The 26,006-nt window shown below is 41.5% G+C and overlaps 1 protein-coding gene across 2 annotated transcripts in view; it reads left to right on the top strand.

The window, feature by feature from the left end:
- Nucleotides 1-26,006, top strand: part of CDKL5 (cyclin dependent kinase like 5) — a 173,092-nt gene that overhangs the window by 140,885 nt on the left and 6,201 nt on the right. For both annotated transcript variants that reach the window (XM_036305036.1, XM_036305037.1), the window contains 6 exons: nt 2,270-2,421; nt 5,800-6,766; nt 10,970-11,071; nt 11,315-11,420; nt 14,022-14,145; nt 25,552-25,651. In XM_036305036.1, coding sequence (XP_036160929.1) covers nt 2,270-2,421; nt 5,800-6,766; nt 10,970-11,071; nt 11,315-11,420; nt 14,022-14,145; nt 25,552-25,651 — 1,551 coding nt within the window. The remainder of the gene's footprint in view (nt 1-2,269; nt 2,422-5,799; nt 6,767-10,969; nt 11,072-11,314; nt 11,421-14,021; nt 14,146-25,551; nt 25,652-26,006) is intronic.

Raw genomic sequence — 26,006 nt, 5'->3', positions numbered from 1 at the left:
TAAAGAAAACTGTAATAATTATATGAGTTCTATTTTAGTTTTTTAAAAATTATGCTGTTCTATTCTTTGCTCTTAATGATCTCATCCTTCCAAGTAATTTGAAAATTAACAGCTATATTCATAAACATAAAAATAGTTCTTTGCATGTACGTGTAGTAATTTCTACGGTTGCTAATTTTAAGTTAAAATAGCACCTTAATGCTAGTAGATATTTGGCTTCTGAAAGTTCACGTGTACAACTAATTTGAAATACGACTCAGAGGCTGACTTTCCTTTGTTTTAACTAGTATCATGCAGTTGAAATCATTTTGACTTTAACTGTTTTAACTGCCAGTGAGAAATCATTTTATACACCTCCACAGTTTTTGTTTTCTAATAAGGAAGAAGAAAGAATTGAGGTAATTTTAGAGTTGTATCTGAGTCAACATGAATGTAAATCCATTTGCATGTAAGCAGTGGCTTAGGTTTCCAGATTCTGACCCAAAGTGAATGTGTTAGTATATGAAAGGATCGAATTTCAAATTCTCTGTGATGCTAGGTTGAAAGTAGTTGTCTAAAATTGAATTCTGGCTTATTGGGAGCCAATCTAGGTTTACTATCAGTGTTCAACAGTGGATCACAAAGGGATTACTCTTGGCTAACCAATGAAAGTGATCTAAAGATGGATTTGGAAATACTGGAATTTTACCCTTCTTCCTCTCTCTGAAGGAGAATCCCTGTCACTCAAAGAGAAAAGTTAAGTGTGCTCTATTGAGTTGTATTAGGTTATGTAGGTTGTTTCTTTTTTTTAAATTTTGTTTTATTGCTTAAAGTATTATAAAGAGTAGTACATATGTCTCCTTTTCTTTCCCCCTTGACCTTCCCCTGGCCTCCCCTACCCCCCAGGTTGTGTTTCTTTATATATTTAATTCGTCAGTAAAACCAATTAGTTTTAATAATGAGTCACCTTTTAAAATCCTGTCCAATTACTAATAAGATAAATATTATGAGAAGAAAACCTTTTCGTTGTTGTAAAAGAATATAATCTGTGCAATGTAAAACGGTTAGTACCTTAATGAATAAAGAACACTTAGAAATAAATTATAATAGATACACAGATAGAAAAATAAGAAAAGAAGGAAGATAAGTAACCAGTGAATAAAGATATTCAACCTCACTAGTCATCAAAGGTATAAATTAAAACAACTATAAGATGCCATTATTAAAATATATAATTTACAAGCACTAAAAAGAATGATAATGCCTGTTGTTGATGAAAGTGCCAGGAAATTGGTAGACTCAATTTCTGAGAGGAGTATAATTTGAGACAAACTTCCTAGGGAGTAATTTGGCAACACGGAGAATAATCTTTAAAAGTTAGCATACCTACTAGTTCCATCTCTAGGAGTTTATCCTGTGAAAGGGATCCTGGATGTATACAAAAATTTCAGGTGTTCACCACTGTATTAATTATAATAGTGAAAAGTGACAGCCATTTAAATGTCCAACAGTAGGAGATTGGTTAAATAAATCATGGTATATTCATACCACAAACTTCTATATAGAAAAACATGTTGTAAAGTGTTTTTGTTGCAACATTGTTCATAATAATAAAAGAAGGGAAACAACCAAAATATTTATTATTAGGGAATTGCTAAAAACAACCTAAGGTACATCCATAGAGTTACAACTCTTTACTGATATGAAATGATCTCAGAGAATCTAATGTCCAGTGAAAGAAAACTAAGAGCAGACCATTGTGTGTATGCTTCTATATGGGTAAATAAAAGGAGCAGCTAGAGATATGTACAGAACAAATGGAGATATGTACAGAACAAATGGAGATATGTACAGATGTACAAGAAACTGGTAGCATGGGCTGCCTCCAGAAAGGGGGACAGGAGAAAGATGAGGAATGTGTATTCTTTCATATGACTATCTACTTATTCCAAAAATATTTAAAATGTTATGGTGGTATAAATAATGTTTTTGACTAATAATTGAGAAGTAGAGGATACAAAACTTAAGTGTATAATGTGAGCCAGATTTTGTAAAAGAAAATATTATATGTGATATTCAAAGAGGGGCTGAAAGGGCATATCCCCAGAGGACAGCAATGGTAAGATTATGGGTGATTTACATAGTCCTTTAAAATTTTGGGGGGACGCTAAACTGTATTTGCTAGATATTCTGCAATGACCATGCATTTCTTCTATAAGAAAATAAGGTTTTTAAGACAGTTTAAATTGATGTTGTAATGTTCTTTCCCATCCTAACTTTATTTCCTAAGAATTTACTGAAGTTGGACCCAGCTGAAAGATACTTGACAGAACAGTGTTTGAATCACCCTGCGTTTCAAACCCAGAGACTTTTGGATCGTTCCCCTTCAAGGTCAGCAAAAAGAAAACCTTACCATGTGGAAAGCAGCACTTTGTCTAATAGGTAAATATTCCCTTTTAAGGAAATACAGATGCAGTGTTGGTCTTACAAGTAGGTGGAGGAGGTGGGTGCTTAAATGATGCGATTAGGGAAAAGAAGGAAAGCCCTCTTTATTCAAAAATATCTTCTTTATGCTTATTACATGATTCAGAACCACAATTTAAGAGTCATGTAGGTCTTAAAGACCTTATCTTTAACAAGTATATTATGGAAAACTATGCATTTCCTGGGAAAGGTAGCATGGGTTAGCAACTAAGGATGATTCTAGCCTCATGAACTAGAAGATTTTGTATAAATGGGACCCAGGGAGTGATCCCTGGGGAAGAAGGGTAGGTTAGAGCAAGAGGATTTCTGGAGGGAGAAGAGGATACCAAACGCAGATGGGTGGGAGGGTACCGAGGACAATCTTTGCAACTGAACCCAGTAGGTCTGGCTCTATAAAAGGGTTTTGTGTTTTGTTGCTCTTGACTTTTAACTATTGATTTGAGAAGTTATTTTTCATAAGAATAAGAATATGGAAACAGTAAAGTCAGTTTGGAAGATAGTGTTTTTTAAAATTGGTGTTTTTTAAAATGTAATTTTTCAGCATAATCTTAAAAACAAACAAACAAACAAAAAACCTCTATTTCTGGGAGCGGGAAAACTTTCCGACATCCCCCAAGGGGTCCCAGATTGAGAGAGGGCACAGACCAGGCTGAGGGACTCCACTGGTGCACAAATCCATGCTGCACTTGACCTCTAGTCTACTATAAGAAGAGAAATAGAAAATAATAATTCTTAATATGAAATTTTTTGAATAGAAGTTTCTCTTATTTCCCCCCAATTTTCTCTCCATGTTCTTAATCTAATGGAATTTTGAAAGCTCAAGATCCGGTACTTTTTAGATCTGTGACTGCATCCATAAATTGTCAGTAACCATTTTGCCCTGTGTTTCGCTGCTTCATTGCATTGGTGTGACTGTTTTTATTTTTGTTTTGGGGGTTCTTGTCTTTTTTACAGCTGTTTACTATCTTTAAAATGATTGGTTTTGGTATGTTTCCCTCACATCTTATAAACCATTCTTACCTATTTTTTGTTTGTTTGTTTGAAGGCCTGGGAGCAGGTTCAAATTCTGTTCAAATTCATGTGTAGGTTTGTGCTCCACATTGAGAACAGTGTTTCCAAGATTTTCAAAACTCTAGCAGCCATCTTCACTTTTCTCTATTCTTCCCTGGCTGGAGCTTTGGACTTTTCACAGTGTCTGCATGTGTTATCCCTGCTATTATTCTTTGTAGACCTGAAGGAGAAAGGGGAGGAAATAGAGTTATGGTAGCCCAGGGGAACCGGACAGAAGGAGCTGTCCCGTGGGAGCTGTAATACAGAGGGACACAGATGTGATCTGAGTCAGGGTGCTGATGTCTGGAAGAGCAGGGAAGATAGCCCCCAGCCCCTTGCACTGCTAAGCCCAACAGGGAGTTAGAGGGCAATGGAGCTTGGGTGATGCAGTGTACAGCACTGAACTCCTGAGACCCAGGAGTAGAGTGGATTGGGGGTTGGGCAAATGGAAAATAACCAACACACTCAGTCATATGTATTTATAGGTGAGACTATTTGTCTATCATCATTGGGGTTTTGAAAAATTGCTAAGATATTCTAGTAATTGAGATAACTAACGACTCTGGGGGGCTGTCCCTTATTGACCTAGATAGACTCTGTTGACATCATTTAATGGGAAGTGAAACTTTTTAAAAAAATATTTTTAATTGATTTCAGAGAGGAAGGAAGAGGGAGATAGAAATATCAATGATGAGGGAGAATAATTGATTGGTTGCCCCCTACACACCCCACACTGGGGATGGAGCTCGCAACCCAGGCATGTGCCCTGACCAGGAATCGAACTGTGACCTTCTGGTTCATAGTTCAACGCTCAACCACTGAGCCATACTGGCCAGGCTAAACTTTCCTTTTTTTGTGACATCTTTCTAGGTCTGGGATTTGCCATTTAGTTAACTTGTAGATAAGTGACTTTACTTAGTGCTGCAATTCTTATGACCCAACTGTGAGAGATTAGTGAGTGTGCATTTAGGAGATGGGGCCTTCCACACTAGTACAGGCTTGCTTGATATCAGATACTTTTTAATACTCTGAAAGGTAGGCGGAGAGGAAAAGGACCCTTACCTTTGATGCCTGAGCAAGTGGGTTCTCAGGGAAAATGGGAAGACATTGTTTCACAGATTATCATTCCATGGGTGGGAGGGACGGCGCGGAGGGAGATGTGACTTTCTTTCCAATTAGTGTGTGATGGGAACAGAACTCTCCCAAATGAAACCATCATTAGCAATAACAATATTTGCAGCAAAATTTTTTAAATGCAGGAAAAGAGTATTCTTTTTCACTTAAAAACATTCTTACCTATCTCAAAGTACAATGTGATCCTTTAAATAATTACAATAGGACATAATGACCTGGCTGTGATGTTAGTTTCAGCTTTCAAATAGAGGACAAAGTTTTCCTCTAGATTTATGTTTTGTATTTTAAACCAAGTAGGAAATGAAGCTTTAAATCCTAAAGAAGGCCTCAGTCAGTTTGCAATAATGACGTGTGAAATGAAGAAGAGAATAAATTGTGTCTTTTGGAGAGAAATGAATTCTTTAGATCCCTGAGATCCAGTTTGAGATACATTCCTGTTGAGTCTACAAGGAAATATCTGGTGTACCCCAAGTATTGCCACTTCACTGAAGCATAAACATTAATCATTGTGTTTTCCTACAGACCTCACTAGACAGTTTACATTTCTGTTTAGAGTGTCATTTTCTCTTATTGAGTACATTGCTAGAATTCTCATTCTTTGATGATACAGACTGAGGACAAAAGAGACACTGGTGTCTGTGTATATATTGTGAGTATGTACCTCTGAGGCAGGCCGTGAGCTTGGCAAATAAAAACGAAGTTCAAGGAACACAGTGACCTTTAAGTGTAAATGTTGCCTTCTGACATTTAAGCATACAAAAAGAGTCATAAAGGGTTTATCTATAGCTCAACTCTCTTCGTCCTAGCAGGCATTCTGTAACCAACACTCATGTGAGCAGCAACACAGCAAAAGCAGGCTTTCCCAGATTATCAGAAACTATATTGGCAGCAAGTTAGCTGAGCTTTTAAGGATGTCCAAATCATTAACTTTTAAGGATGTCCAAATCATTTAATTAGGACTGGTGCTTGTAGAATGATTTGATCTAAGGCACTTACTGCTTATGGTTACTTATTATTTGTTGAATCTAGTTTGAGACTTAATGTTTTTAAACTTTGAGGTGTTTTAAGTGTTTGTTCTTTTTTTATGATACTTTTTGTGTGTCTGCTATTGAGGAAAACTGATACACTTGTTTTGGGTTGTTTTTAATATAGAAATCAAGCCAGCAAAAGTACTGCTTTGCAGTCTCATCACAGATCTAATAGCAAGGACATCCAGAACCTAAGTGTGGGTCTGCCCCGGGCTGAAGAAGGTCTACCCGCCAGCGAAAGCTTCCTCAATGGAAACCTTGCTGGAGCTACTCTTAGCCCCATGCACACCAAAACCTATCAAGCAAGCAGCCAGCCTGGGTCCACCAGCAAAGATCTTACCAACAACAACTTAACACACCTTCTCAGCCCAAAAGAAACCAAGTCAAAGTCTGAGTTTGATTTCAATATTGACCCAAAGCCTTCAGAAGGCCCGGGCACAAAGTACCTCAAGTCAAACACCAGATCACAGCAGAACCGGCACTCATTTATGGAAAGCTCTCAGAGCAAAGCCGGAACACTGCAGCCCAGTGAAAAGCAGAGTCGACACAGCTACATTGACACCATTCCCCAGTCCTCTAGAAGTCCTTCCTACCGGACCAAGACCAAAAGCCACGGGGCATTGAGTGACTCTAAGTCTGTGAGCAACCTTTCCGAATCCAGGGCCCAAATTGCAGAGTCCAACACCAATAGGTATTTCCCATCCAGCTGCTTGGACTTGAACTCTCCAACAAGCCCAACCCCCACCAGGCACAGCGATACAAGAACTTTGCTCAGCCCCTCTGGAAGAAATAACCGAAGTGAGGGCACTCTGGACTCACGCCGAACCACAGCCAGGCATTCAAAAACGATGGACGAATTGAAGCTACCAGACCACGTGGACAGCAGCCATTCTCATTCACTGTCTGCACCTCATGAATCCTTTTCTTATGGACTGGGCTACACCAGCCCCTTCTCCTCCCAACAGCGTCCACATAGACATTCCATGTATGTGACCCGGGACAAAGTGAGAGCCAAAGGCTTGGACGGAAGCTTGAGCATAGGGCAAGGGATGGCAGCCAGAGCCAACAGTCTGCAGCTCTTATCACCCCAGGTACAGCTGAGGGCCATGACCTGGTCTGTTGGTTCACCATGGGAAGGTGGTGCAGGGGTAAATAGGGTCAGTCTGCAATTTTCCCTATTGCAAAAGTCTGTACTTCCTTGAAAGGATGCATTAGGGAAGCAATACTTGAAGAACTAATCTGTTAAAAAGAATTGAATTATTTAACCCAATTGTTGAGTACTCAGAACTCAAAGCTTGGTTTCAGAAATCTGTTTTCTTAAGTGTTCCTTTCTGGCATATTTTGTTTAGAGCATCCTATTTGATTTATTATAGAATTCATTGGCTATATGGGTTAGTTTTTAATTTTCTCAAAATTCATTAAGAACTTGTGGGAATTTTTCTCTAATGGCTCCAAACCACTTTTGCTAAGACCTTATTCAATATCTTAAACAAATTGAAAAGTTTGAAATTTATGTAGAATCATTGAGAAATTTAACATCAGGCCAGGATAAGTGTTAATAGTTGGTCTTTGGATTGTTTTTGAATCTCAAGGCAATGCTTTTAGCATAATACTTCCTCCATCTTATTGATCTTCACACTCTAGAACTGATACCTGTTTAAAAGCAGCAGCATTCTTGCAACAGAACACAGTTTGGAGTGATTTTATTTTTATTATATTTTTGTGATATTAAACATTCACCTGCATCAAAGAAATGAAAGTGGAGAAAAGCCAATGTCAGAGGGGAAGAGTTTCATGTAGGGAAAGCCCTCCCCTTTTAGAAACTATGCAAATAGGTATATGTAAGAATTCCAGAAAATATGGATGGAAAATGTCATGGGAGGCTTAGCAAGATAATTGGCAGTAACCAGCAGTCACAGTCACAGGCACAGTCTGTAGCTAAGAGCTCACCTGGGAAGCCCCGCAGACCTGGGTTTATTATCCCAGTTCTACAATGTGCTTCAAACTGTGATTTTGGAAAAGTGATACAACCTCTCTGTGCCTCAGATTCCTCATCTGAGTGTTGTTGTGAGGATTAAAGACAGTGTATAAAGCACCATGCCCAGTGCTCAGCACAGAGTAAGTGTTGAACAAATTTTAGTTGTTGCTGCTTCTGTGATGGCGGGGGCTATTGTTTAGGCATGGAACACCTTCTCTGTGCTAGGTATTCCAGGCACTCAGAAGAGTCTGAGCTAGGGTTCTTGAGAAACTTATTTTGTCTCAGGGAAGATTAAATTATATATAACAATGGACTAATTAGGAACCACATTCCTATGGCACTGGCTATAAATAGGAATTGAGAACAGGGAGAGAGTATTGTGAGCAGGAGCAGTCAGAAATGACTTTAGGGGCAACTAAAGGTCTTGCTGTGAGCTAGGATGTAGAGAGGTTTGTAGAGAGAATGAAGATGTGTTAGGCATTCATTGAGCTAGGCACCATGATTGGCTCTAATTAGAAGATGAAAAAGATGTGGTCCCTGCCCTTTTAGAGTGTGAGGGTTGCACACTTGCCAACTATAGCTTATTATAATAATGTTTGGGTGTGTGCCTGCACTGTGAGAGAGATGTGTGTGCTATAGGGGCCAAGGAGCTGCTCAGTCAGGCAGGGGCTTGTGGGAGGCCCCCAGGGGAGGTGTGATCTAAGCAGAGACTTCTGGGACTTAACTAGGGGAAGACAATGGAGTCAACATTAGGAAAGTTGCTAGAAGGGAAGGTGGAAAAGGACAAGGAAGAGGAGAATAAGAGAGACATTAAATAGCATAGTGTGCTGTGGGGATAACATGTTCCACCTTGCTGGGATGGAAATGAAAGATTTAGGGTGGTTTTTGCAATAATGTAACCATGAGGTGAGGAGAGAATGTTCTGGACTGTCAATGCCAATGGGAAAAACAGAGAAGAGTGTGTCTCAAAGACTCCTCAGAAGTAGAAACAAGGGGACTTGTGAATTGAAGGACAAAACAGAGGAAAAGGAAAGCCTTCAGAGTTGCTTTTCTAGGAGCTCCTTTTCAGAGTTGAAGAGAGGACTTTTGAAACCATTGAATTCAACCCCTTCATTTCACAGTGAGCATGCTGAGGCTCCTAAATGTTTACTGGGTTATCCAAGTTTACTAATTCAAAGCAGAGCTGGGATCATGAGGCAATGTCCAGGTCCCTAGCCAGCACTCTTTTTACTGTTTCATGCTGACATCTTGAAGTCGAAGTGACCCTGGGTCTCTAGGCAGAAGTGTTCTCCACGAGCTTGGAAAGACCGTCTGGTACCCAGGTGAGAGGAGGAGCAAGAGATGTCATGATTGGAGTCAGAGCAGTGGTAGGAGGAGCCCCCAAGGAATCCCTCTAGAAAGGAGAGAACCTCTAGGGCAGCCGTGGGCAAACTACGGCCGGGTCCGGCCAGTTTGAAATGAATAAAACTAAAAAAAAAAAAAAAGACCGTGCCCTTTTATGTAATGATGTTTACTTTGAATTTATATTAGTTCACACAAACACTCCATCCATGCTTTTGTTCCGGCCCTCCAGTCCAGTTTAAGAACCCATTGTAGCCCTCGAGTCAAAAAGTTTGCCCACCCCTGCTCTAGGGCCTACAAAGATCTCTAGAGCCTGGTAGATACCCATAGACATTAAGGTCAAACCCAGGTAAAACATGCTAGCACTAAGCATAGTGTAAACAGAGAAGTAGTAAGAAAAACAAAAAGCTTGAACTTGGAAAGTGGACTGGCTTTTTGAGAGTTCCAGAAAAAAATACTTTGACCATGGTGAAAATAAGCTAATTATAAATAGTTACTGTGGGCTAAGCACAGATCCAACTGTTACTGAATGTTAGGTCCAGTTCAGGATGTACTGTGCCAACCTACAAGGCAGTACAACTTTAAAGGCACAGAGATGGCAGACAGCTTGACAATAACTAAATCTTTGGATAAATGAGGGGAATCACTCCCTTACAAAATGTTGTGGCTATGTTCAAGAGTATGGGGACTGGACTGGCACTGTCATTTAAGAGTTTAGGTTAGATGTAAATCATTTGTTCTCTAAAATACTTTTTTTAGAGGCCTTTGTAAACACTATAGGTGGTAGCATTCATATGAGATCTTGTCATAAAGTAGAAAGAAGAATGGCTATATTGGATGATTTCCTGCTAAGAATCTATTCATAGTTCATTTGGGGAGTGAAGAGGAAAAAGAGAGACCCAGATTTTAAATTTTAAATGTTTTTGATACATCACATAAGGCTCATGATAATACACAATGCAGCTAACTCCTCTTAATGGCTTGGTAATTTTGTTCCTTAATCTTTTTTTCTGAGAGTAGAAAATGCTGCTTTTCCCCTCATTGAACACCACTGTGGACCAATGCTGCTCTTAGCTTGTGAATCACATCCTTGAGAGAAATAGGTAGTGTCTCCTGAGATGAGCAGTGTTATAATTATGGTTAAGGAAATATATGAGATATAAGTCCTGCTGTCCTAGAGAAGATTCAGAAGAGAACTTAAGTACATAAACTACTGTAGTTAGAGAAATTTAAGACAGAAATTATTAAGAGTATTGATTCTATTCCTTGATATATCCAAAGAACTTTAGTTTTCATCTGCATATGCCATATAAATTCTTCATGAAAAATAATTTTGGGCCAAAACCGGTTTGGCTCAGTGGATAGAGCGTCGGCCTGCGGACTGAGAGGTCCCAGGTTCGATTCCGGTCAAGGGCATGTACCTGGGTTGCGGGCACATCCCCAGTAGGAGATGTGCAGGAGGCAGCTGATCGATGATTCTCTCTCATCGATGTTTCTAACTCTCTATCTCTCTCCCTTCCTCTCTGTAAAAAATCAATAAAATATATTTAAAAAAAATAATAATTTTGGATCTGCACAGTACTTTTTAGAGAACTCAGCCTAAAATCTGCTAGAGAATTGTTGAATTAAGTAATAGAATCTCTAATTAGAGTGCTGAACAGACCCATGGCCATCTAGATATTAGGAAGATCATTTTCTTTGTTTTTAATAATTAATTGAACTATTTTCAGAATAATTCATTCCCTGCTCGCCTTAACTTTAATGAGAATTTCACTTTCCATCTGTGTGACAGTTATTTGACTTATTTTACATTCATCAGATGACTCTTTTACAGGACAATTTATGTTTTGGCCAACTAACATTTTTTCTTTTAGTCAGTTTAGGTACTGGTTATACCAAATAAAGCCCATGGCAATTTAGGTGATTTTCATAATTTATAAGGACTCTTATTAATCCTTTTCAATTTGACTTCCAGCCCGGGGAACAGCTCCCTCCAGAGATGACTGTGGCAAGATCTTCCGTTAAAGAACCCTCCAGAGAAGGCAACTCTGCATTCCACACGCGGCAGAAATCTGAGGTCTGAATTCTCTAGAGTTGCTACCTTATATGATAATGTCTGTCGGTAAAGATTGGTCATTCAGCATCATTACAGTCTATCTTTTAAAATGTATCCATGCCCAGTCTCTCACAGATAATTTGAACTGACTTATAAAGTAGTTTTCCTCATGCCATAATTCTCAATTTTCTCTTAAAAAGACCCTGGAGTGCTATTCCAAGTTCACAGGCCTTTTACCTTATATAAACCTGTTTCCTCTCTCAGGGTGGAGCATATCATGACCCCCACTCTGATGATGGCACTGCCCCCAAAGAAAATAGACATCTGTACAATGATCCTGTTCCAAGGAGAGTTGGCAGCTTCTACCGAGGTAAGCCTGGCCCCTGACTCCCAAAAGGGTCCTCTCTCTGTCCCTCTCTTATACCTGCAGCCCATACCCTCCCCTACATTTCACTGCCCTGGCTTCAGGTCAGTGTGATTCACCTGCGCTGTCACCTTCCAGTGCTTCTCCCAGCATCAGGTCCCGCTGTCCAATTTGAGGTCCTCAGGGCTTCTGACTTGGGTTCTTTGATTAATCTTCCTATTTCCAAGGTCACCATCAAAACAGTCACTGGAATGATCCTTCTGAAGCTGTGTTCTGACCACACCATTCATTGATTTAATTCAGTGATAAAATACATACTGATGTCACCTGTATGCCTGGCATTTTTCTAGTTTAGAACATGGCAGTGAACATGACTGTTGAAGGTCTTCAACCTCACATCCTCATGGGAAGAGAGCAGCACTAAATGTAATAATTATATAGAGCAATAAAGGTAATAAATGCTACAGGAAGAAAAATAGAACAAGGCAACCCATTTCCCCCACCACCTCATCCACATTCCTCTATCTCTCACCTTCTGAGAGTCTTCTGCCAGCTTCCCATTGGCATCAAGACAAAATCTGAATTCCCTAGGATGGCATTTCACACTTCCCATTCCTTGGCTCTGCTATCCTTTCCAGCTGCTCCTCTTCCTTTCTGGTGACCAGCCTGTGGTACTCACGCATGCCACACCCTCCTCTGGCCTGAAACTCACTCCTCCCACTGCTTGGATAGCTTGTTTCTGTCCCTTTTAAGATTCTCCTGTGAGGTTCTTTGCAGTGTGATGTCTTCCCTGCCCACCCAAAGTGTTTCCTCCCCTCTTCCACCCATGATTCCTTGTTTAGGGCTCTAACATGACACAGACCACATGGTACTGCTTCTTTGCCTGCATTTCTCTCTCGAAAGATTGTGCAGCTCTTTATCTTTTCTTCTTTCACCCTCATTGACTAGCATACTGCCTGGAAGTTTCATTAATATTTGTTGATTGACTTAAAGAAAATTTTAAAATCTTGCACAGCCTTAAAATGCACTTCAATGTTTAATAGAATCTAAAACAGATGCTTTGGGGGCCTGTATGGATTTAGGAGGTGCTGACAGAGAAAGGAATCCTCTTTGAGGAGTTCCTGGGGAGCCTTAGCCTATAGTAAGGAGACAGACAGCAAGCCCATCAGGGTGGGGCAAGGTCCTGGGTCAGGGAGGCTCAGCTTTTCAAAACCTTCCACACAACCCCCATACCCACATTGCCTGGCTTCTCACTATTGTGTTAATTAGGGAGGACAGCTGGAAAGGGGCAGGAATTGGGGGGTGCGGAATGGATAGCTGCTTGGTCTTTTTAACCAGGAACCTGAGCTAAATAAATACATATAAGTGTTATTCAGGACTAAATGTATATTGAATGATTAAGCCACTCTTTTTTCTCCTAGTGCTACCTTTGAAAAAAAGCATAAGGCATTGAATATACCTTTTTATAAAATATATTTATTGATTTCAGAGAGGAAGGGAGAGAGAGAGAGAAGCATCAATGATGAGAGACAATCATTGAATGGCTGCCTCCTACACACCCCACACTGGGGATCGAGCCTGCAACCTGGGTATGTGCCTTTGGCCAGAATCGAACCTGGGATCCTTTAGTCCGAGTGACGCTCTATATCTGCTGAGCCAAACTGGCTAGGGCTGAATATACCTTTTAATGTTCTCTTTTTTCATGCCATGATTACTTTAGAATCTTATGGGATTAAAATTTTAATTCAGAGTAAAGTTACTTAAAATAATCTTGTAGAATACATGAACAAAAGCCTTTTCTTCTATCACTGTAAGTTTTACTTCTAAAATGGATGTTATTTCTGTAGATGTCTGTGGAATATAGTTTAATATAAAATGTTAACAAAATTCTAATTAATGAATCTGGATCCACAGTTTTATTTTGCTTGCAAGTAAATTAAATCAGTTAATATCAGCAAAGCCCCTCATTTGTCTTCCTGATAACCCACTTTTTTATTTTAGAAAGTGTACAAATAGAAAGAAAAGATTTAACTAAGTGAACATCTGGAGACAAGCTGCCATTTCAATAATCTTACTAAATCTAACTGGATGAAGATTTAGTGGTATCACTGAAATGATAGATGTTTCTAGAATACTTCCATTGTACTGGTCAAGAGTCAAGTGAAATGGTGTCATTTATCTTGATATACAGCCTGTATATTCTTTTTGTGATGAAATTTGCAATATGTTTTGATTTATGACCAAGCTTAGAAATTGACAGAAAAAATAGTAACCCTCACCTAAAAAGCAGAAAAGTATTTACTCAAATACAATTTGGCTTTTCTTTGTTTATTCCTGGATTGAGAACTTAGAGAAAAAGTTGTATTCTTGTGCAAGTAACCAAATTTCTTTGGGATTTAGTTTTTAAAATATATAATTGAGGCTGCCTCCCAAGTGTCAAGACTTAAATGGTAGTTTGTATGTTCCAGCACACATATTGTTAAAAATCACTTCAAACTAAGGATAGGTTTTGCATAGTTGGGTTTTATTTATGTGAGAAAAAATACAATAGAATAACTTGAATAGTGCTTTGACCAAAGGAGTACATTAGTGACTTTCTTTATCTAGTGCCATCTCCACGTCCAGATAATTCTTTCCACGAGAATAATGTGTCAGCCAGAGTTTCTTCCCTGCCTTCGGAAAGCAGTTCGGGAACTAACCACTCAAAAAGACAACCAGCGTTCGAAACATGGTAAGGATTTTGGTTTGTTTCTACCTTTATTTTTTCTAACTGGAGATTTGAGATTTCAAAGAAATTCTGAATAAACATTTATCATTCTTTCTCGTACTAGGCCTTCCTTTCTCAAGAGAGATTGTTTGATAAGGAAAATGTGATCTGTCATTATTTGTAATGGTTTCTTTCAAGTGCAGCATTTATATTAAATATCATGTAAAAGAAAAAAAAATTCCTGGAGCAATAACTACCTCATAAGTCTTTCAATGCATTCTTCTGATATGATTGATGTTTTCGCTATCTCCTCTTTTGTTGCTATTGAATCATGCAGCAAGCACTTTGCTTAGCATTTTGTATACACTTTATCATTCAGTTCTCACAATCAGTGTTTGAAGTAGGAGAGGCTTCCATTCTACAGATGAGGAAACCAAGCTTAAAAATGGTAAGGAGCTTGTTGGGTGCTGGACAACCAGTAACAGGAGCTAGGATCTAGTCCTACATGGATTCTGACTCCACAGCTTGTATCATTCATCTCTATGCCAACTTACTTTTTTAAAGATTTATTTTTAAACACATATACATATTGATTTCAGAGAGGAAGAGAGAGGTAGAAACATCAGTGATGAGAGAGAATCAGCGATCAGCTGCCTTCTGCATGCCCTACCCTGGGGATTGAGCCCGAAACAGCCCTGACTAGGAATTGAACCATGATTTCTTGGTTTATAGGTCGACGCTCAACCACCAAGCCATGCCCGGCCAGGCCCAACTTACTTTTTTCATGGTAAAAAGATAAATGGGGAAACAATTCTTTATGGTACCACAAAAGTGTAGTGGTAGCCAGACGTTAAAATGTGCCGACTTTGCTAATCCTTTTATCTTCTTGTGTCATATGTAATAAAAATTTAAGGAGACTATAATGTATATCAAGTCTCAGGATTTGTCTGGAAGTAAGGACTTTTTAAAAATAGTAGTGTGGACTTTGTATTTTCAGCTGCCCAGAAAGACTGCCCAGAATCCAGATGTGAGGGGCACTTATGTGTACTTCATAGAACTACCTACCAAGTTTTCCACTAGTAGAATAAAATGGTGCATTGTTGTAACACACTGAATTTAGAATGAGACCAATCTGCCAGAGGTCCCATCTCTGGTGTTGCCAGAAGTCACAGAGGGCCTTAGGTCAGTTCTCCTAACCCTGTGTGGTTTCACAATTTGGACCCTGTTGGCAGGGTTATTCGAGGTTTCATTGTTACTGTGCCCAGTGGTGAAAATAACCTAATTATTATTTGTTTGTTCTGTTAACCCTCACCCAAGGATATTTTTCCACTGATTTTGAGAGAAAGTGTAAGGGAGGGGGAGAGACAGAGAAACATTGATCGATGTAAGAGCGAGACATCAATTGGTTGCCTCCTGCATGTGCCCCAACCAGGGCCGTAGATTGAACCTGCAACTGAGGTACATGCCCTTGACTGGAATCAAACCTGGGACCCTTTAGTCTGAGGGCCAATGCTCTATCCACTGAGATAAACGGGCTAGGGCAATTATTTTTAAAACAATAATAAAAGTGAGTTTTAAAGCTATAAATACTTTTTCTTTTATAAGCACACTTTCCATCCATTGCCTCATTTATAAAATGAGAGTCTTAAATTAGTGACGACTAAGAGGCTAGACTTTGGAAATAGAGGATCTTGATTAATGTCACTTTCTGGCCATGTGACTTTGACATCTTTTCCCTCATCTGTAATATAGGGCTAGGAAGAGTATCTCCTTCACATGGTTAAAGTGATGATTAACTGGGATAAAACGTCAAAAGCATCTAGAGCAATAACTTCTTAATGTCAGCAGTGTTTACCATTCATGTCCTCTAACTTCAGTATGACTGCTCAGGTGTCTCCCTTCCACTTACTTTGCTAATGAACTTTGGTGCATTCTTTCTTTATGTGACTGAAGACAAGATTTCCTATACATTAACCTGGGAGCACAGTTGCAACTTATTTTAATTATCAGCATTGACAGTTTTCAAGTGTGGCTTTAACAAGCCTTGAGAATAGTGTCTAAATTATGAGAATGTGGAATTACAGAAAAAAATGTTTTTCCTCTTGTTCATTGCCTAATGAATTAGTGATGGTTAAAAGAGTATCAATGACAGATTAACAGAGTCCAGTGAAAATTAGGTAGATCAGATCAAAACTGAGTCCAAATGTGGTATAGGTGGTACTCACAGCATACTGCTTCTGTCTTTTTGATAATCAGTTTGAATAGAGCTTGATTAGACCTAGGAATGTGTGGAAACCTGAAAACAGTTCTAAAAAAATTAGAAGCACAATTGGGACATTGAACTTTAGACAAGTCTCCATTGAGTCATCTGTACTCTGCTGCTAGTAATAGGCTTGAGAGAGTTTCAGATCATTGGTGGTGAATTTCGATATTCTTTTGTTCCCATTGCCCCTCTTGATAATGTTGCTATGATATTTCTTCATGCAGCACATCTAACTTAGTCTAAGTCATTTGTTAAGCTTGACTTCTTGTGATGTTTTTTCTTAAACAAGTAATCTCATTGTTTCACCATACTGTGTATATTTGAAAGAAATGTAGTTTGATAATTGTTACAAAAACACGTATGATCCTTGCTATGGCAACAGTGAATTGCTGTTTCTAAATTACTACTTTCCTAAGGGCAGTCTGTTTCTCCTTGATAGTAGTACTTTACATTTCTTTTGGGAAGAGAATGTTTCTACAGTGTATACATTTTTGTAATGAAAAAAAATAATCAAGCTACTATGTCTTATTATAAGTAATAAATAGATATTGTAGTATACTATCCAGAGTGGTTATTCTGGCCATCTCAGCTATCTCAAATCCATATTTATAAAAATAGGATGCTTTTAATTTGCTTAATGTATAAATATGTTTAGAAAGACTGCTGTCAAAATTGGGCTAAAAATTGATGCTTACAACAATAAACCAAATTAATGAGAAATCCCAGTGAAGAATTGCTGTCACTCACTTGCACAATCCCAGGCTTTTTCTTCTTATAGAGTTATTAATATGTTGGTGTCCATTATTGCTTGCCACCCTAAGTCACAAAATTATTTGCTGATTTTCTCTTCTCAAACATTACTGACCACCCTATTGACACTGCCAGAGGAGGGAAGGTGGCAAGGAAAGTGTCACAGAGTAATTAATGCCCCTCTCCTCTTCAGTTCACCTTCATGCTGCTCCCAGAACGATTATGCTGAAGTCTCTGATGTCTGACCCTGTCAAACCTGTGGGGCTCCTGTCTGGAGTCTGTGAGCAGCTTGAAGTCACACTCCTCGTTTTATTTTCCTCTATACTTCCAACACCTAACACAGGCCTGGCACATACAAAGTACTCCGTAAATGTTGGTTGACTTTGATTCAGTTGGTTTTAATTCATTCCCTTTTTTAAGTGAATCTTTTGAATTCTCTCTTTCCTCTTGACCAGTTAGAGCAGCGGTTCTCAACTTGTGGGCCGCGACCCCTTTGGTGGTCGAACGAGCCTTTCACAGGGGTCGCCTAAGACCATCCTACATATCAGATATTTACATTACGATTCATAACAGTAGCAAAATTAGTTATGAAGTAGCAACAAAAATAATTTTATGGTTGGGTCACAACATGAGGAACTGTATTTAAAGGGCCAGAAGGTTGAGAACCACTGAGTTAGAGAAATAGCTGTTGTATGAGATAATACGTGAGTCCCCAGACTGTTCAGGAAGCAGACTGTTAACCCCACACCATCATCACCTCCCACCTCCACCATTTTATTAACCTTGGATAATGTTCCAGGTGACTAGCCGGGTGGTTCTTCTTAAAGTTCCTGTCCCTGAAATTTATGTGATCACCCACTTGCCCTTCTCTTGCGCTGCTCCTCTTGGACCCGTCTATTGCTGTACAATTAGCTCAACTCAGCAGATAACTTCACAGAGTTGACAATTCAAATTTGAACTATATTATAGGGTGCACTCTTACCCATTGGGTATAGTACTGGTTCTAAATGTTTAAGTCTCCCTCTTCATTCTTTGTACAACACAGCTTTTCAGGGCCTGTGTTCCAGGCAGCTTCTCACCATCTCTGAGTCTCTCCCCCAGACTTTTTCTCCCTTGGGTTTCTCTGTTAATTCTCTGTATGTGTGTGTTTCAGTGTAGCTTCTCCCTCTCTCCCACTTGCGTTTCTGACTTCCTCCTGTGTCTTTTATGATACATGTACACTCACACTTCATTCCTAGCTTCCATCTTCTAATTCAAGGGTAATATTTTTTTTCTGTTTTGGCCCTTGGTATCTCTTCTGGCTGGATCTTGGCTCCACCATCTCTGCTCAGGTTCAGTTTGAAGATGTTTTCCTCATAATTCTCCCTCCCTCCAGGCTGTAGTTTATCCAATGCCTCTGAAAAGATGCTGCAGAGGGTCTTTGATTCATCTTACCTGTGTTTGGGTTACAAGGAACAACAGATACTGGCATTTTGTCCTGCTCCTTCTCTTTCCTTAGCCTCTTCTGCCCCCATCTTCTCACTTCCATCTTATTAGATAGACTCTTCTTCCCTTCTCACATCCTTCTCCTAAGACCAATGTCTCAAGCCTTCACTACCTCTCTCGCCAGCATTAGCATTCTTTTTTTTTTAATATATTTTTTATTGATTAAGATATTACATATGTGTCCTTGTCCCCACGTTACCCTCTACCCCCCCCCCCCGCTCATGCCCTCACCCCCCCGTTGTCCATGTCCATTGATTAGGCCTATATGCTTGCATATAAGTCCTTTGGTTGATCTTTCCCCCTTACCCCCACCCTCCCCTACCTTCCCTCCAAGTCCCGACAGTCATCAGCTTATGTTGTTCATTATATTCCACAAATGAGTGAGATCATGTGGTATTTATCCGCTCTCCAGTTCCATCCATGCTGTGGCAAATGGTCAGAGTTCCTTTTTCTTCTTCCTCTTCTTAAAGAATACCTTTCAGCATTTCATATAATGCTGGTTTGGTGGTGATGAACTCCTTTAGCTTTTTCTTATCCGTGAAGCTCTTTATCTGACCTTCTATTCTGAATGATAGCTTTGCTGGATAAAGTAATCTTGGTTGCAGGTTCTTGCTATTCATCACTTTGAATATTTCTTGCCACTCTCTTCTGGCCTGCATGGTTTCTGTTGAGAAATCAGCTGACAGTCGTATGGGTACTCCCTTGTAGGTAACTGACTGTCTTTCTCTTGCTGCTTTTAAGATTCTCTCTTTATCTTTTGCTCTTGGCATTTTAATTATGATGTGTCTTGGTGTGGTCCTCTTTGGATTCCTTTTGTTTGGGGTTCTCTGCGCTTCCTGGACTTGTAAGTTCATTTCTTTCACCAGGTATGGGAAGTTTTCTGTCATTATTTCTTCAAAAAGGTTTTCAATATCTTGCCCTCTCTCTTCTTCTGGCACCCCTATAATTCTGATGTTGGTACGCTTGAAGTTGTCCCAGAGGTTCCTTACACTATCTTCATATTTTTGGAATCTCTTTTCTTTTTTCTTTTTCGGTTGGGTATTTTTTGTTTCTTTGAATTTCAAATCTTTGACTTGATTCTTGGGGTCCTCTTGTCTGCTGCTGGATCTCTGTAAATTATTCTTTATTTCAGTCAGTGTATGCTTAATTTCTAGTTGGTCATTTTTCATGTCCTCCATGGTCTCACTATACTTATTGAGGGATTCATTAAATTTATCGGCGGTTTCCATAAAATTCTTGAAAAACCTTATAAACGTGGCCTTGAACTCTATATCCAATCGTTTGCTTTCCTCCATTTCTGCCATTTGTGACCTGTTTCTTTGCCTCCGGATTTTGGCAGCTTCCCTGTGTTGATAGAGTGGCCCTGCGCGCCAGGTGTCCTGTAGGGCCCAGTAGCTCAGCCTCCCCAGTTACCTGGGGTGGACACTCTTGGTGCACTCTTGGCGCCTTGGTTGTTGTAGAATCACTGGGAGGAATTGACCTCCAGGCCAATTGGCTGTGAGAATCAGCTGTGTCTAAAGTGGGAGAACTTCTGTGCTGAAGACACCCTTCTGGGGCAAGACTTGCTTCAGTGGGGCTTTGGTGCTCACTGAGTCTGCTCCCTGAGTGTGTCCCTTATGGATCTGAGGAGTTGCAATCTGGATGGTCCAGTGGCTCCTGGATCTAAGGAGGTGCTAATTCAGCCTCTGCCTGAGGCCACACAGCAGGAGCCACGAAGAGGCTCAGCTGTGAAGCAATGCAAGCCGCTGCGGGGCCTTGGGCCTTCTCTTGGAAGTTCCGGGTCTGCCTGGCTGGGCTGCAGTTAGGTACATTCACATGCAAAAGCCTCTGCCGCAGCCTGGGTGGGGCGGGGTCTCAGGGAATCCAAGGGCGGATCAGGGAGCTATGGCCGATTCTCCGCCCGGAGTCGCGGGTCTCAGTGTCCCGGTAACGGCTGCAAGCACCTCTGAGGGAAAGCCGCCTTCAAGTTCGCCCGCTGCCGGACAGACCAGCTTCTCCCCGTATGAGACCTGGGTCCCCAGAGACTTCCCGGAACCGGAGTTCAGAGCAGTCGGGAGTTTGTGATTCAAAAAGGCAGCCGCGTCCTCAGGCGCCACCCCCTTTCCTCGCGCGCGCAAGCCGCCGTACCTCTGCACTTCACCTCCGCAGCGCCTCTGGCTCTCAGCGTGCTTCTCTTTCCTTCTAGTTGTAGAATTTACACTCAGCCAGCCTTTCTGTTGTTCTGGATGATGTTTGCTCAGTCCTTTGCGGTAATTTTCAATTGTTGAGGGAGGCGACAATTTCCCGGTGTTTACCTATGCCGCCATCTTAGTTTCTCCAGCATTAGCATTCTTATAGTGACATCCATTCCTTTCCTGGGGTTGCAGTCATGGAGAACGTGTCCCCCTTAAAGATTGGCAGAAAGCACTTTTACTACTGACCCTCAGCAGTTCTTTGAGATTTTGTTAGACTTTCTGGTTGGTAAAATCTTCTATCTATTCATCTGAATACTGTACTGTGCAGACCCCATTATGGAAGGATATAAGGTATATCATAAGCAAATAATTATTTAACCTCTGGAAGTTGCAGAACATTAAAAATAGCATTGCTGGTTGTACTAGGTGCTCTCTGAGGTTCCTTTCAATCCTAAGAGTCCTACTTTTGTGGTTCCAACAGCAGACTATTCTGGTTCTGCTGTGTTTCTTAGAACCCTCACATGACTAAATGTTGTGGCCTGGAATGGAGTTTAGGGCAGTTTGTCTTTAGGTTTCATGCAAGAGGGTTTCATCTACTTAATCTCAAAAGTACTTGCCATAAGAAAGTATGACCGAAATCTCAATCTGTCCTTAGGACAACAATGTAACAATACTACATGTAAAGAATTTAACTTTTCATTTATTTCATTCTCACCCATTCCACCCTGTCTGAAGTTTTCAGCTTTTAAAATTATAACTAGATCATTCAGAGTTCCAATACTAGTGATTTTATTGTTTGTGCTGTATTATAAAACTGTCATTTCAGAAGTTGGGACTTTCAGTGATGTTTAAAATTGCAGGTCCTAATAAGTTTAAGGAACACCTGTGTTTACAGTACATGCTTTTACTTCCTTGGGATTCCTGTTAACTTTTAGGCTAAACACTTTAGAAGAAATTATCATTGCTCCAGCATTGATAGAAATGCTAAAAGGACTGCTGTAATGAGAAGAAGAAGCTCCATTTTGAATGATAGCCTTACTGGATATAGTAATCTTGGTTTCAGATCCTTGCTTTCCATTAGCTTGAGTACTTCATGCCATTCCCTTCTGGCCTGTAGAGTTTCTGATGAGAAATCAGGTGCCAGCCTTATTGGAGCTCCTCTGTAGGTAACAGTTTTCTTTTCTCTTGCTGCCTTTAAAATTCTCTCTTTGTCTTTAATTTTTGGCATTTCAATTATGATGTGTGTGGGCGTGGCCCTGTTTGGGTTCTTCTTGCTTGGGGTTCTCTGTGCCTCCTGAATGGGTGTGACTTTTTCCTTTACCAGGTTAGGGAAGTTTTCTACCATTATCTCTTCAAACACCTTCTCTATTCCTTTCTATCAATCTCTTCTGACACACCTACTATTCTAATATTGTTACGTTTCACATTGTCCCACAGCTGTCTTAAGCTATCCTATTTTTTAAATGTTTTTTCTTCCCCTAATTTGCTGTGTATTCCTTCCAGTGTGTTCTTTATTTGTGTTATGTCATTCTTTATCTCAGACTGTTCTTTTTTCATAGTTACTATATCTTTTCTCATACTGTTAAGAGCATTTTTAACATCATTACTCTGAACTATGTTTCAGATAAATTTCTTATCTCTGCTTCATTCATCTCTTCTTCTGGAGAATTTCCTAGTTCTTTCATTTGGGGGTTGTTTCTTTGCCTCCTCATTTTGGCTGCCTGTTTGGGTTTATGACTGTGTATTAGGTAGATCTGCTATGCCTCTCAATCTCTAGTGCAGGACAGTGTCAAATTCTGTTTCGGACTGATTAGATCAGGCAAAGATTCAAAGCCTCCAGAGATCACCTCAGTCTACAGAGTTAATAGAATTTTATCTTAAACTAGTGACCTGGTGCATGGATTCATGCACATTGGAAGGAAATTAATTAGAAGGTGGCTGGCAGGGCAGGACTGGGAGCGGGGTCCCTCCAGCAGGTGGGGTTCTTCGGCCTGGCCTGTGGGGATCGGGATGAAACTGGCTCTCCAACATCCCCTGAGGGGCCCCAGAATGCGAAAGGGTACTCTGCAAAGTTGCTGTCATACAGGGTGTGGAATGCAAATGCAAGTGTGCAGTAAACCAGATTTGGGGCCGACAATGCCCTAGCAACAACATAACCCACGACTAAAGGTGGAATCGCGTGGCTCCGCGAGGAATTGGGCTCCCTCCTGTCTGGTTTTGGGGTATGTCACCTGAGAACCGCTGCTGCCAAGTCACTGCAGCTTGGCAGCTCCTGTGTTGAGAGTCTGCCCCCTGGTGGTCAGTGTGCATCATAGCAACTGGTCAGATGGTTGGACACTTAGCATATTAGCCTTTTACATATAAACTAGAGGCCCGGTGCACAAAAATTTGTGCACTCGGGGGGGTGTCCCTCAGCCCAGCCTGTGCCCTCTCACAGTCTGGGACCCCTCAGGAGATAACGCCCTGCTGGCTTAGGCCTGCTCCCGGGTGGCAGAGGGCAGGCCCAATCCCTAGGTGTAGCCTCTGGTCGGGCTCAGAGCAGGGCCGATTGGGGAGTTGGGGCGCCGCCCCCTGTCATGCACAGAGCAGGGCGGATCAGGAGGTTGCGATGCCACGCTCAGTCACGCTCAGGGTAGGGCTGATTGGGGGGTTGGGGCACCGCCCCCTGTCACACTCAAGGCAGGGTCGATGGGCAGGTTGCGGCGCCACCCCCTGTCACGCACAGAGCAGGGCCAGTCAGGGGGTTGGGGCGCTGCCCCCTGTCACGCACAGAGCAGGGCCCATCAGGGGGGTTGGGGCTCCATACCCTGTCACGCACAGAGCAGGGTTGATCAGGGGGTTGGGGAGCTCCCCACTGTCACGCACAGAGCAGGGTTGATCAGGGGGTTGGGGAGCTCCCCCCTGTCATGCACAGAGCAGGGCCCATCAGGGGGTTGAAGAGCTTCCCCCCTGTCATTCACAGAGTAGGGCCAATAGGGAAGTTTGGGCACTGCCCCCTGTCACACACAGAGCAGGGCGGATCAGGGGGTTGGGGCACCGCTCTCTATCACCCACAGAGCAGGGCCGATCAGGGGGTTGGGGCGCGGCCACTGTCACACTCAGGGCAGCGCCGATGGGGAGGTTATGGCTCTACCTCGTCACACACAGAGCAGGGCCAGTTGGGGGGGGGGGGTTGGGGCACCGCACCCTGTCACACACACAGCAGGGCGGATAGGGAGGTTGTGGCCCCGCTCCCTGTCACACACAGAGCCACAGGGCGATCAGAGGGTTTGGGTGCTGCCCCCTGTCATGCTGATCCTGGTGCCTGGAGGCCTCGCGGCTCCACTGATCCCAGTGCTGGGAGGCATATTACCCTTTTACTATATAGGATGGAGGCCTGGTGCATGGGTGGGGGCTGGCTGGTTTGCCCTAAAGGGTGTCCTGGATCAGGGTGGGTCCCCACTGGGTTGCCTGGCCAGCCTGGATGAGGGGATGATGGCTGTTTGCAGCTGGTCACACACCCTTCAGGGTGGGGGGTCCCCACTGGGGTGCCTGGCCAGTCTGGGTGAGGGGCTGAGGGCTGTTTTCAGGCTGACGGGTGACTGAAGCTCCCAATCGCTCCTTTTTTTCTTTTTTTAATTTTTTTATTCTGGGCCAGCTTTAGCTCTGATGCTCCAGCTCTTAGACCTCTGCTGCTGAAAGCAGGTTTCTGGCCTTTGTTTACCTTCTGTATTTGAAACAATGTTGCGATCCTGCTGGCTGAAGCCCTGCGACTAAAGCAGGTTTCTGGGGTTTTGTTTAGCTTCTATATTTGTAACATAGTTGCTTAGAGTTGCAGCTCAGAGGCCGGCAAGGCAGGCGGGGAATGTTGGAGTCCTCTGTCACTGAAGCAAGCAAGCCTCATGTTCGCTTCCAGCTGCCTGGCTGCCGGCTGCCATCTTGGCTGGCAGTTAATTTGCATATCGCTCTGATTAGCCAATGGGAAGGGTAGCGGTCGTATGCTAATTACCATGTGTCTCTTCTATTAGATAGGACTAGAGTCCCTGTGCATGAATTCGTGCACAGATGGGGCCCATCGGCTGGGCTAGCCAGGGGGAGGGGCTGCAGGCTGTTGGCCAGCCAGCCCCACCCCCAATCAGGGTGTTGGGGGCTGATCAGGAGCTGGGCCAGCCCGGGGGGGAGGGGAGCCGATTGGGGCCAGGATCAGGCTGGTTGGCTGCTGCAGTGAGCATCATAGCCACCAGTAGTTCTGGTCATTCTGCTGTTCCAGTCACTGGGCTTTTATATGTATAGATAGATGTTTCTGTAGCAGCATTGCTTTTGTTTATTTGTTTTTTATGTTCAGTACCTTGGCAAGCCACCAATAATGAACTTGTCAAGCTGGTTTTAAGAAGGTAAATAGAAAAATGAAGATAATGAAAATGTTTCTTCTCTTTCCCTTCGAGGGTTGCAGAGAAGGTGTTCTTTAGACCATGTGTTTTTTAGACTCCTAATTCTGAGGTTTTCAACAGCATGAAAATGGTCCTGCAGCCGAGTTACAGATCATTTGTAATAATGCTCAAATTGCTAGTTGGAATGAGTCTGTGCCAAAGGCTAATCATTAGCCATGGTTTATTAGATTCAGTTCCTCCTATGCTTTTTAGTTGCTTTACCTGTGTGATTGAATCTTCATGGTTATTTGAACCAGATGTCATGCATTTTTCATATTCATTGTATTTGTCATAAAATTGTAGGAGAATGATTGAAAAATCAATATGATAAAAATGTCTTCCCATTTAGGAAAGGACCTGAAAACATTAGTCATTCTGAACAACTCAAAGAAAAGGAAAAACAAGGTTTTTTCAGGTCAATGAAAAAGAAAAAGAAGAAATCTCAAACAGTAAGTAGATGGCTAATTTCTATATATGGTACAATGACAGACGAGTCTATGTTAGTCCATGAATACTTTACATTTTGTATGTGGCAATCAAAGTGAATGATTTTTTTTGTGATCTGATATGCATGCACTGTATATGTTTTGTTCTCAAATTCTATACAACTGTCCTCCTGTCACAGAGCGTTTTTATACTCAACAGAATCTCCAGGAATAGAAGAAATTTAATTTGGATGAGAAAGAACACTTTAAGCCTCTCTCCATAAATGTCTTATCTATGTGGATTTGTAGTCATGTAAAACCTATGAAACTACAGGATTTATTTCTCTCTGGGGGTTAACTATATGTGGAAACTCAGTAA

The sequence above is a fragment of the Myotis myotis genome, unplaced genomic scaffold, assembly GCF_014108235.1.
Source record: "Myotis myotis isolate mMyoMyo1 unplaced genomic scaffold, mMyoMyo1.p scaffold_m19_p_4, whole genome shotgun sequence".
Classification (NCBI taxonomy): domain Eukaryota; kingdom Metazoa; phylum Chordata; class Mammalia; order Chiroptera; family Vespertilionidae; genus Myotis; species Myotis myotis.
This window is presented reverse-complemented; position numbering and strand designations above follow the sequence as displayed.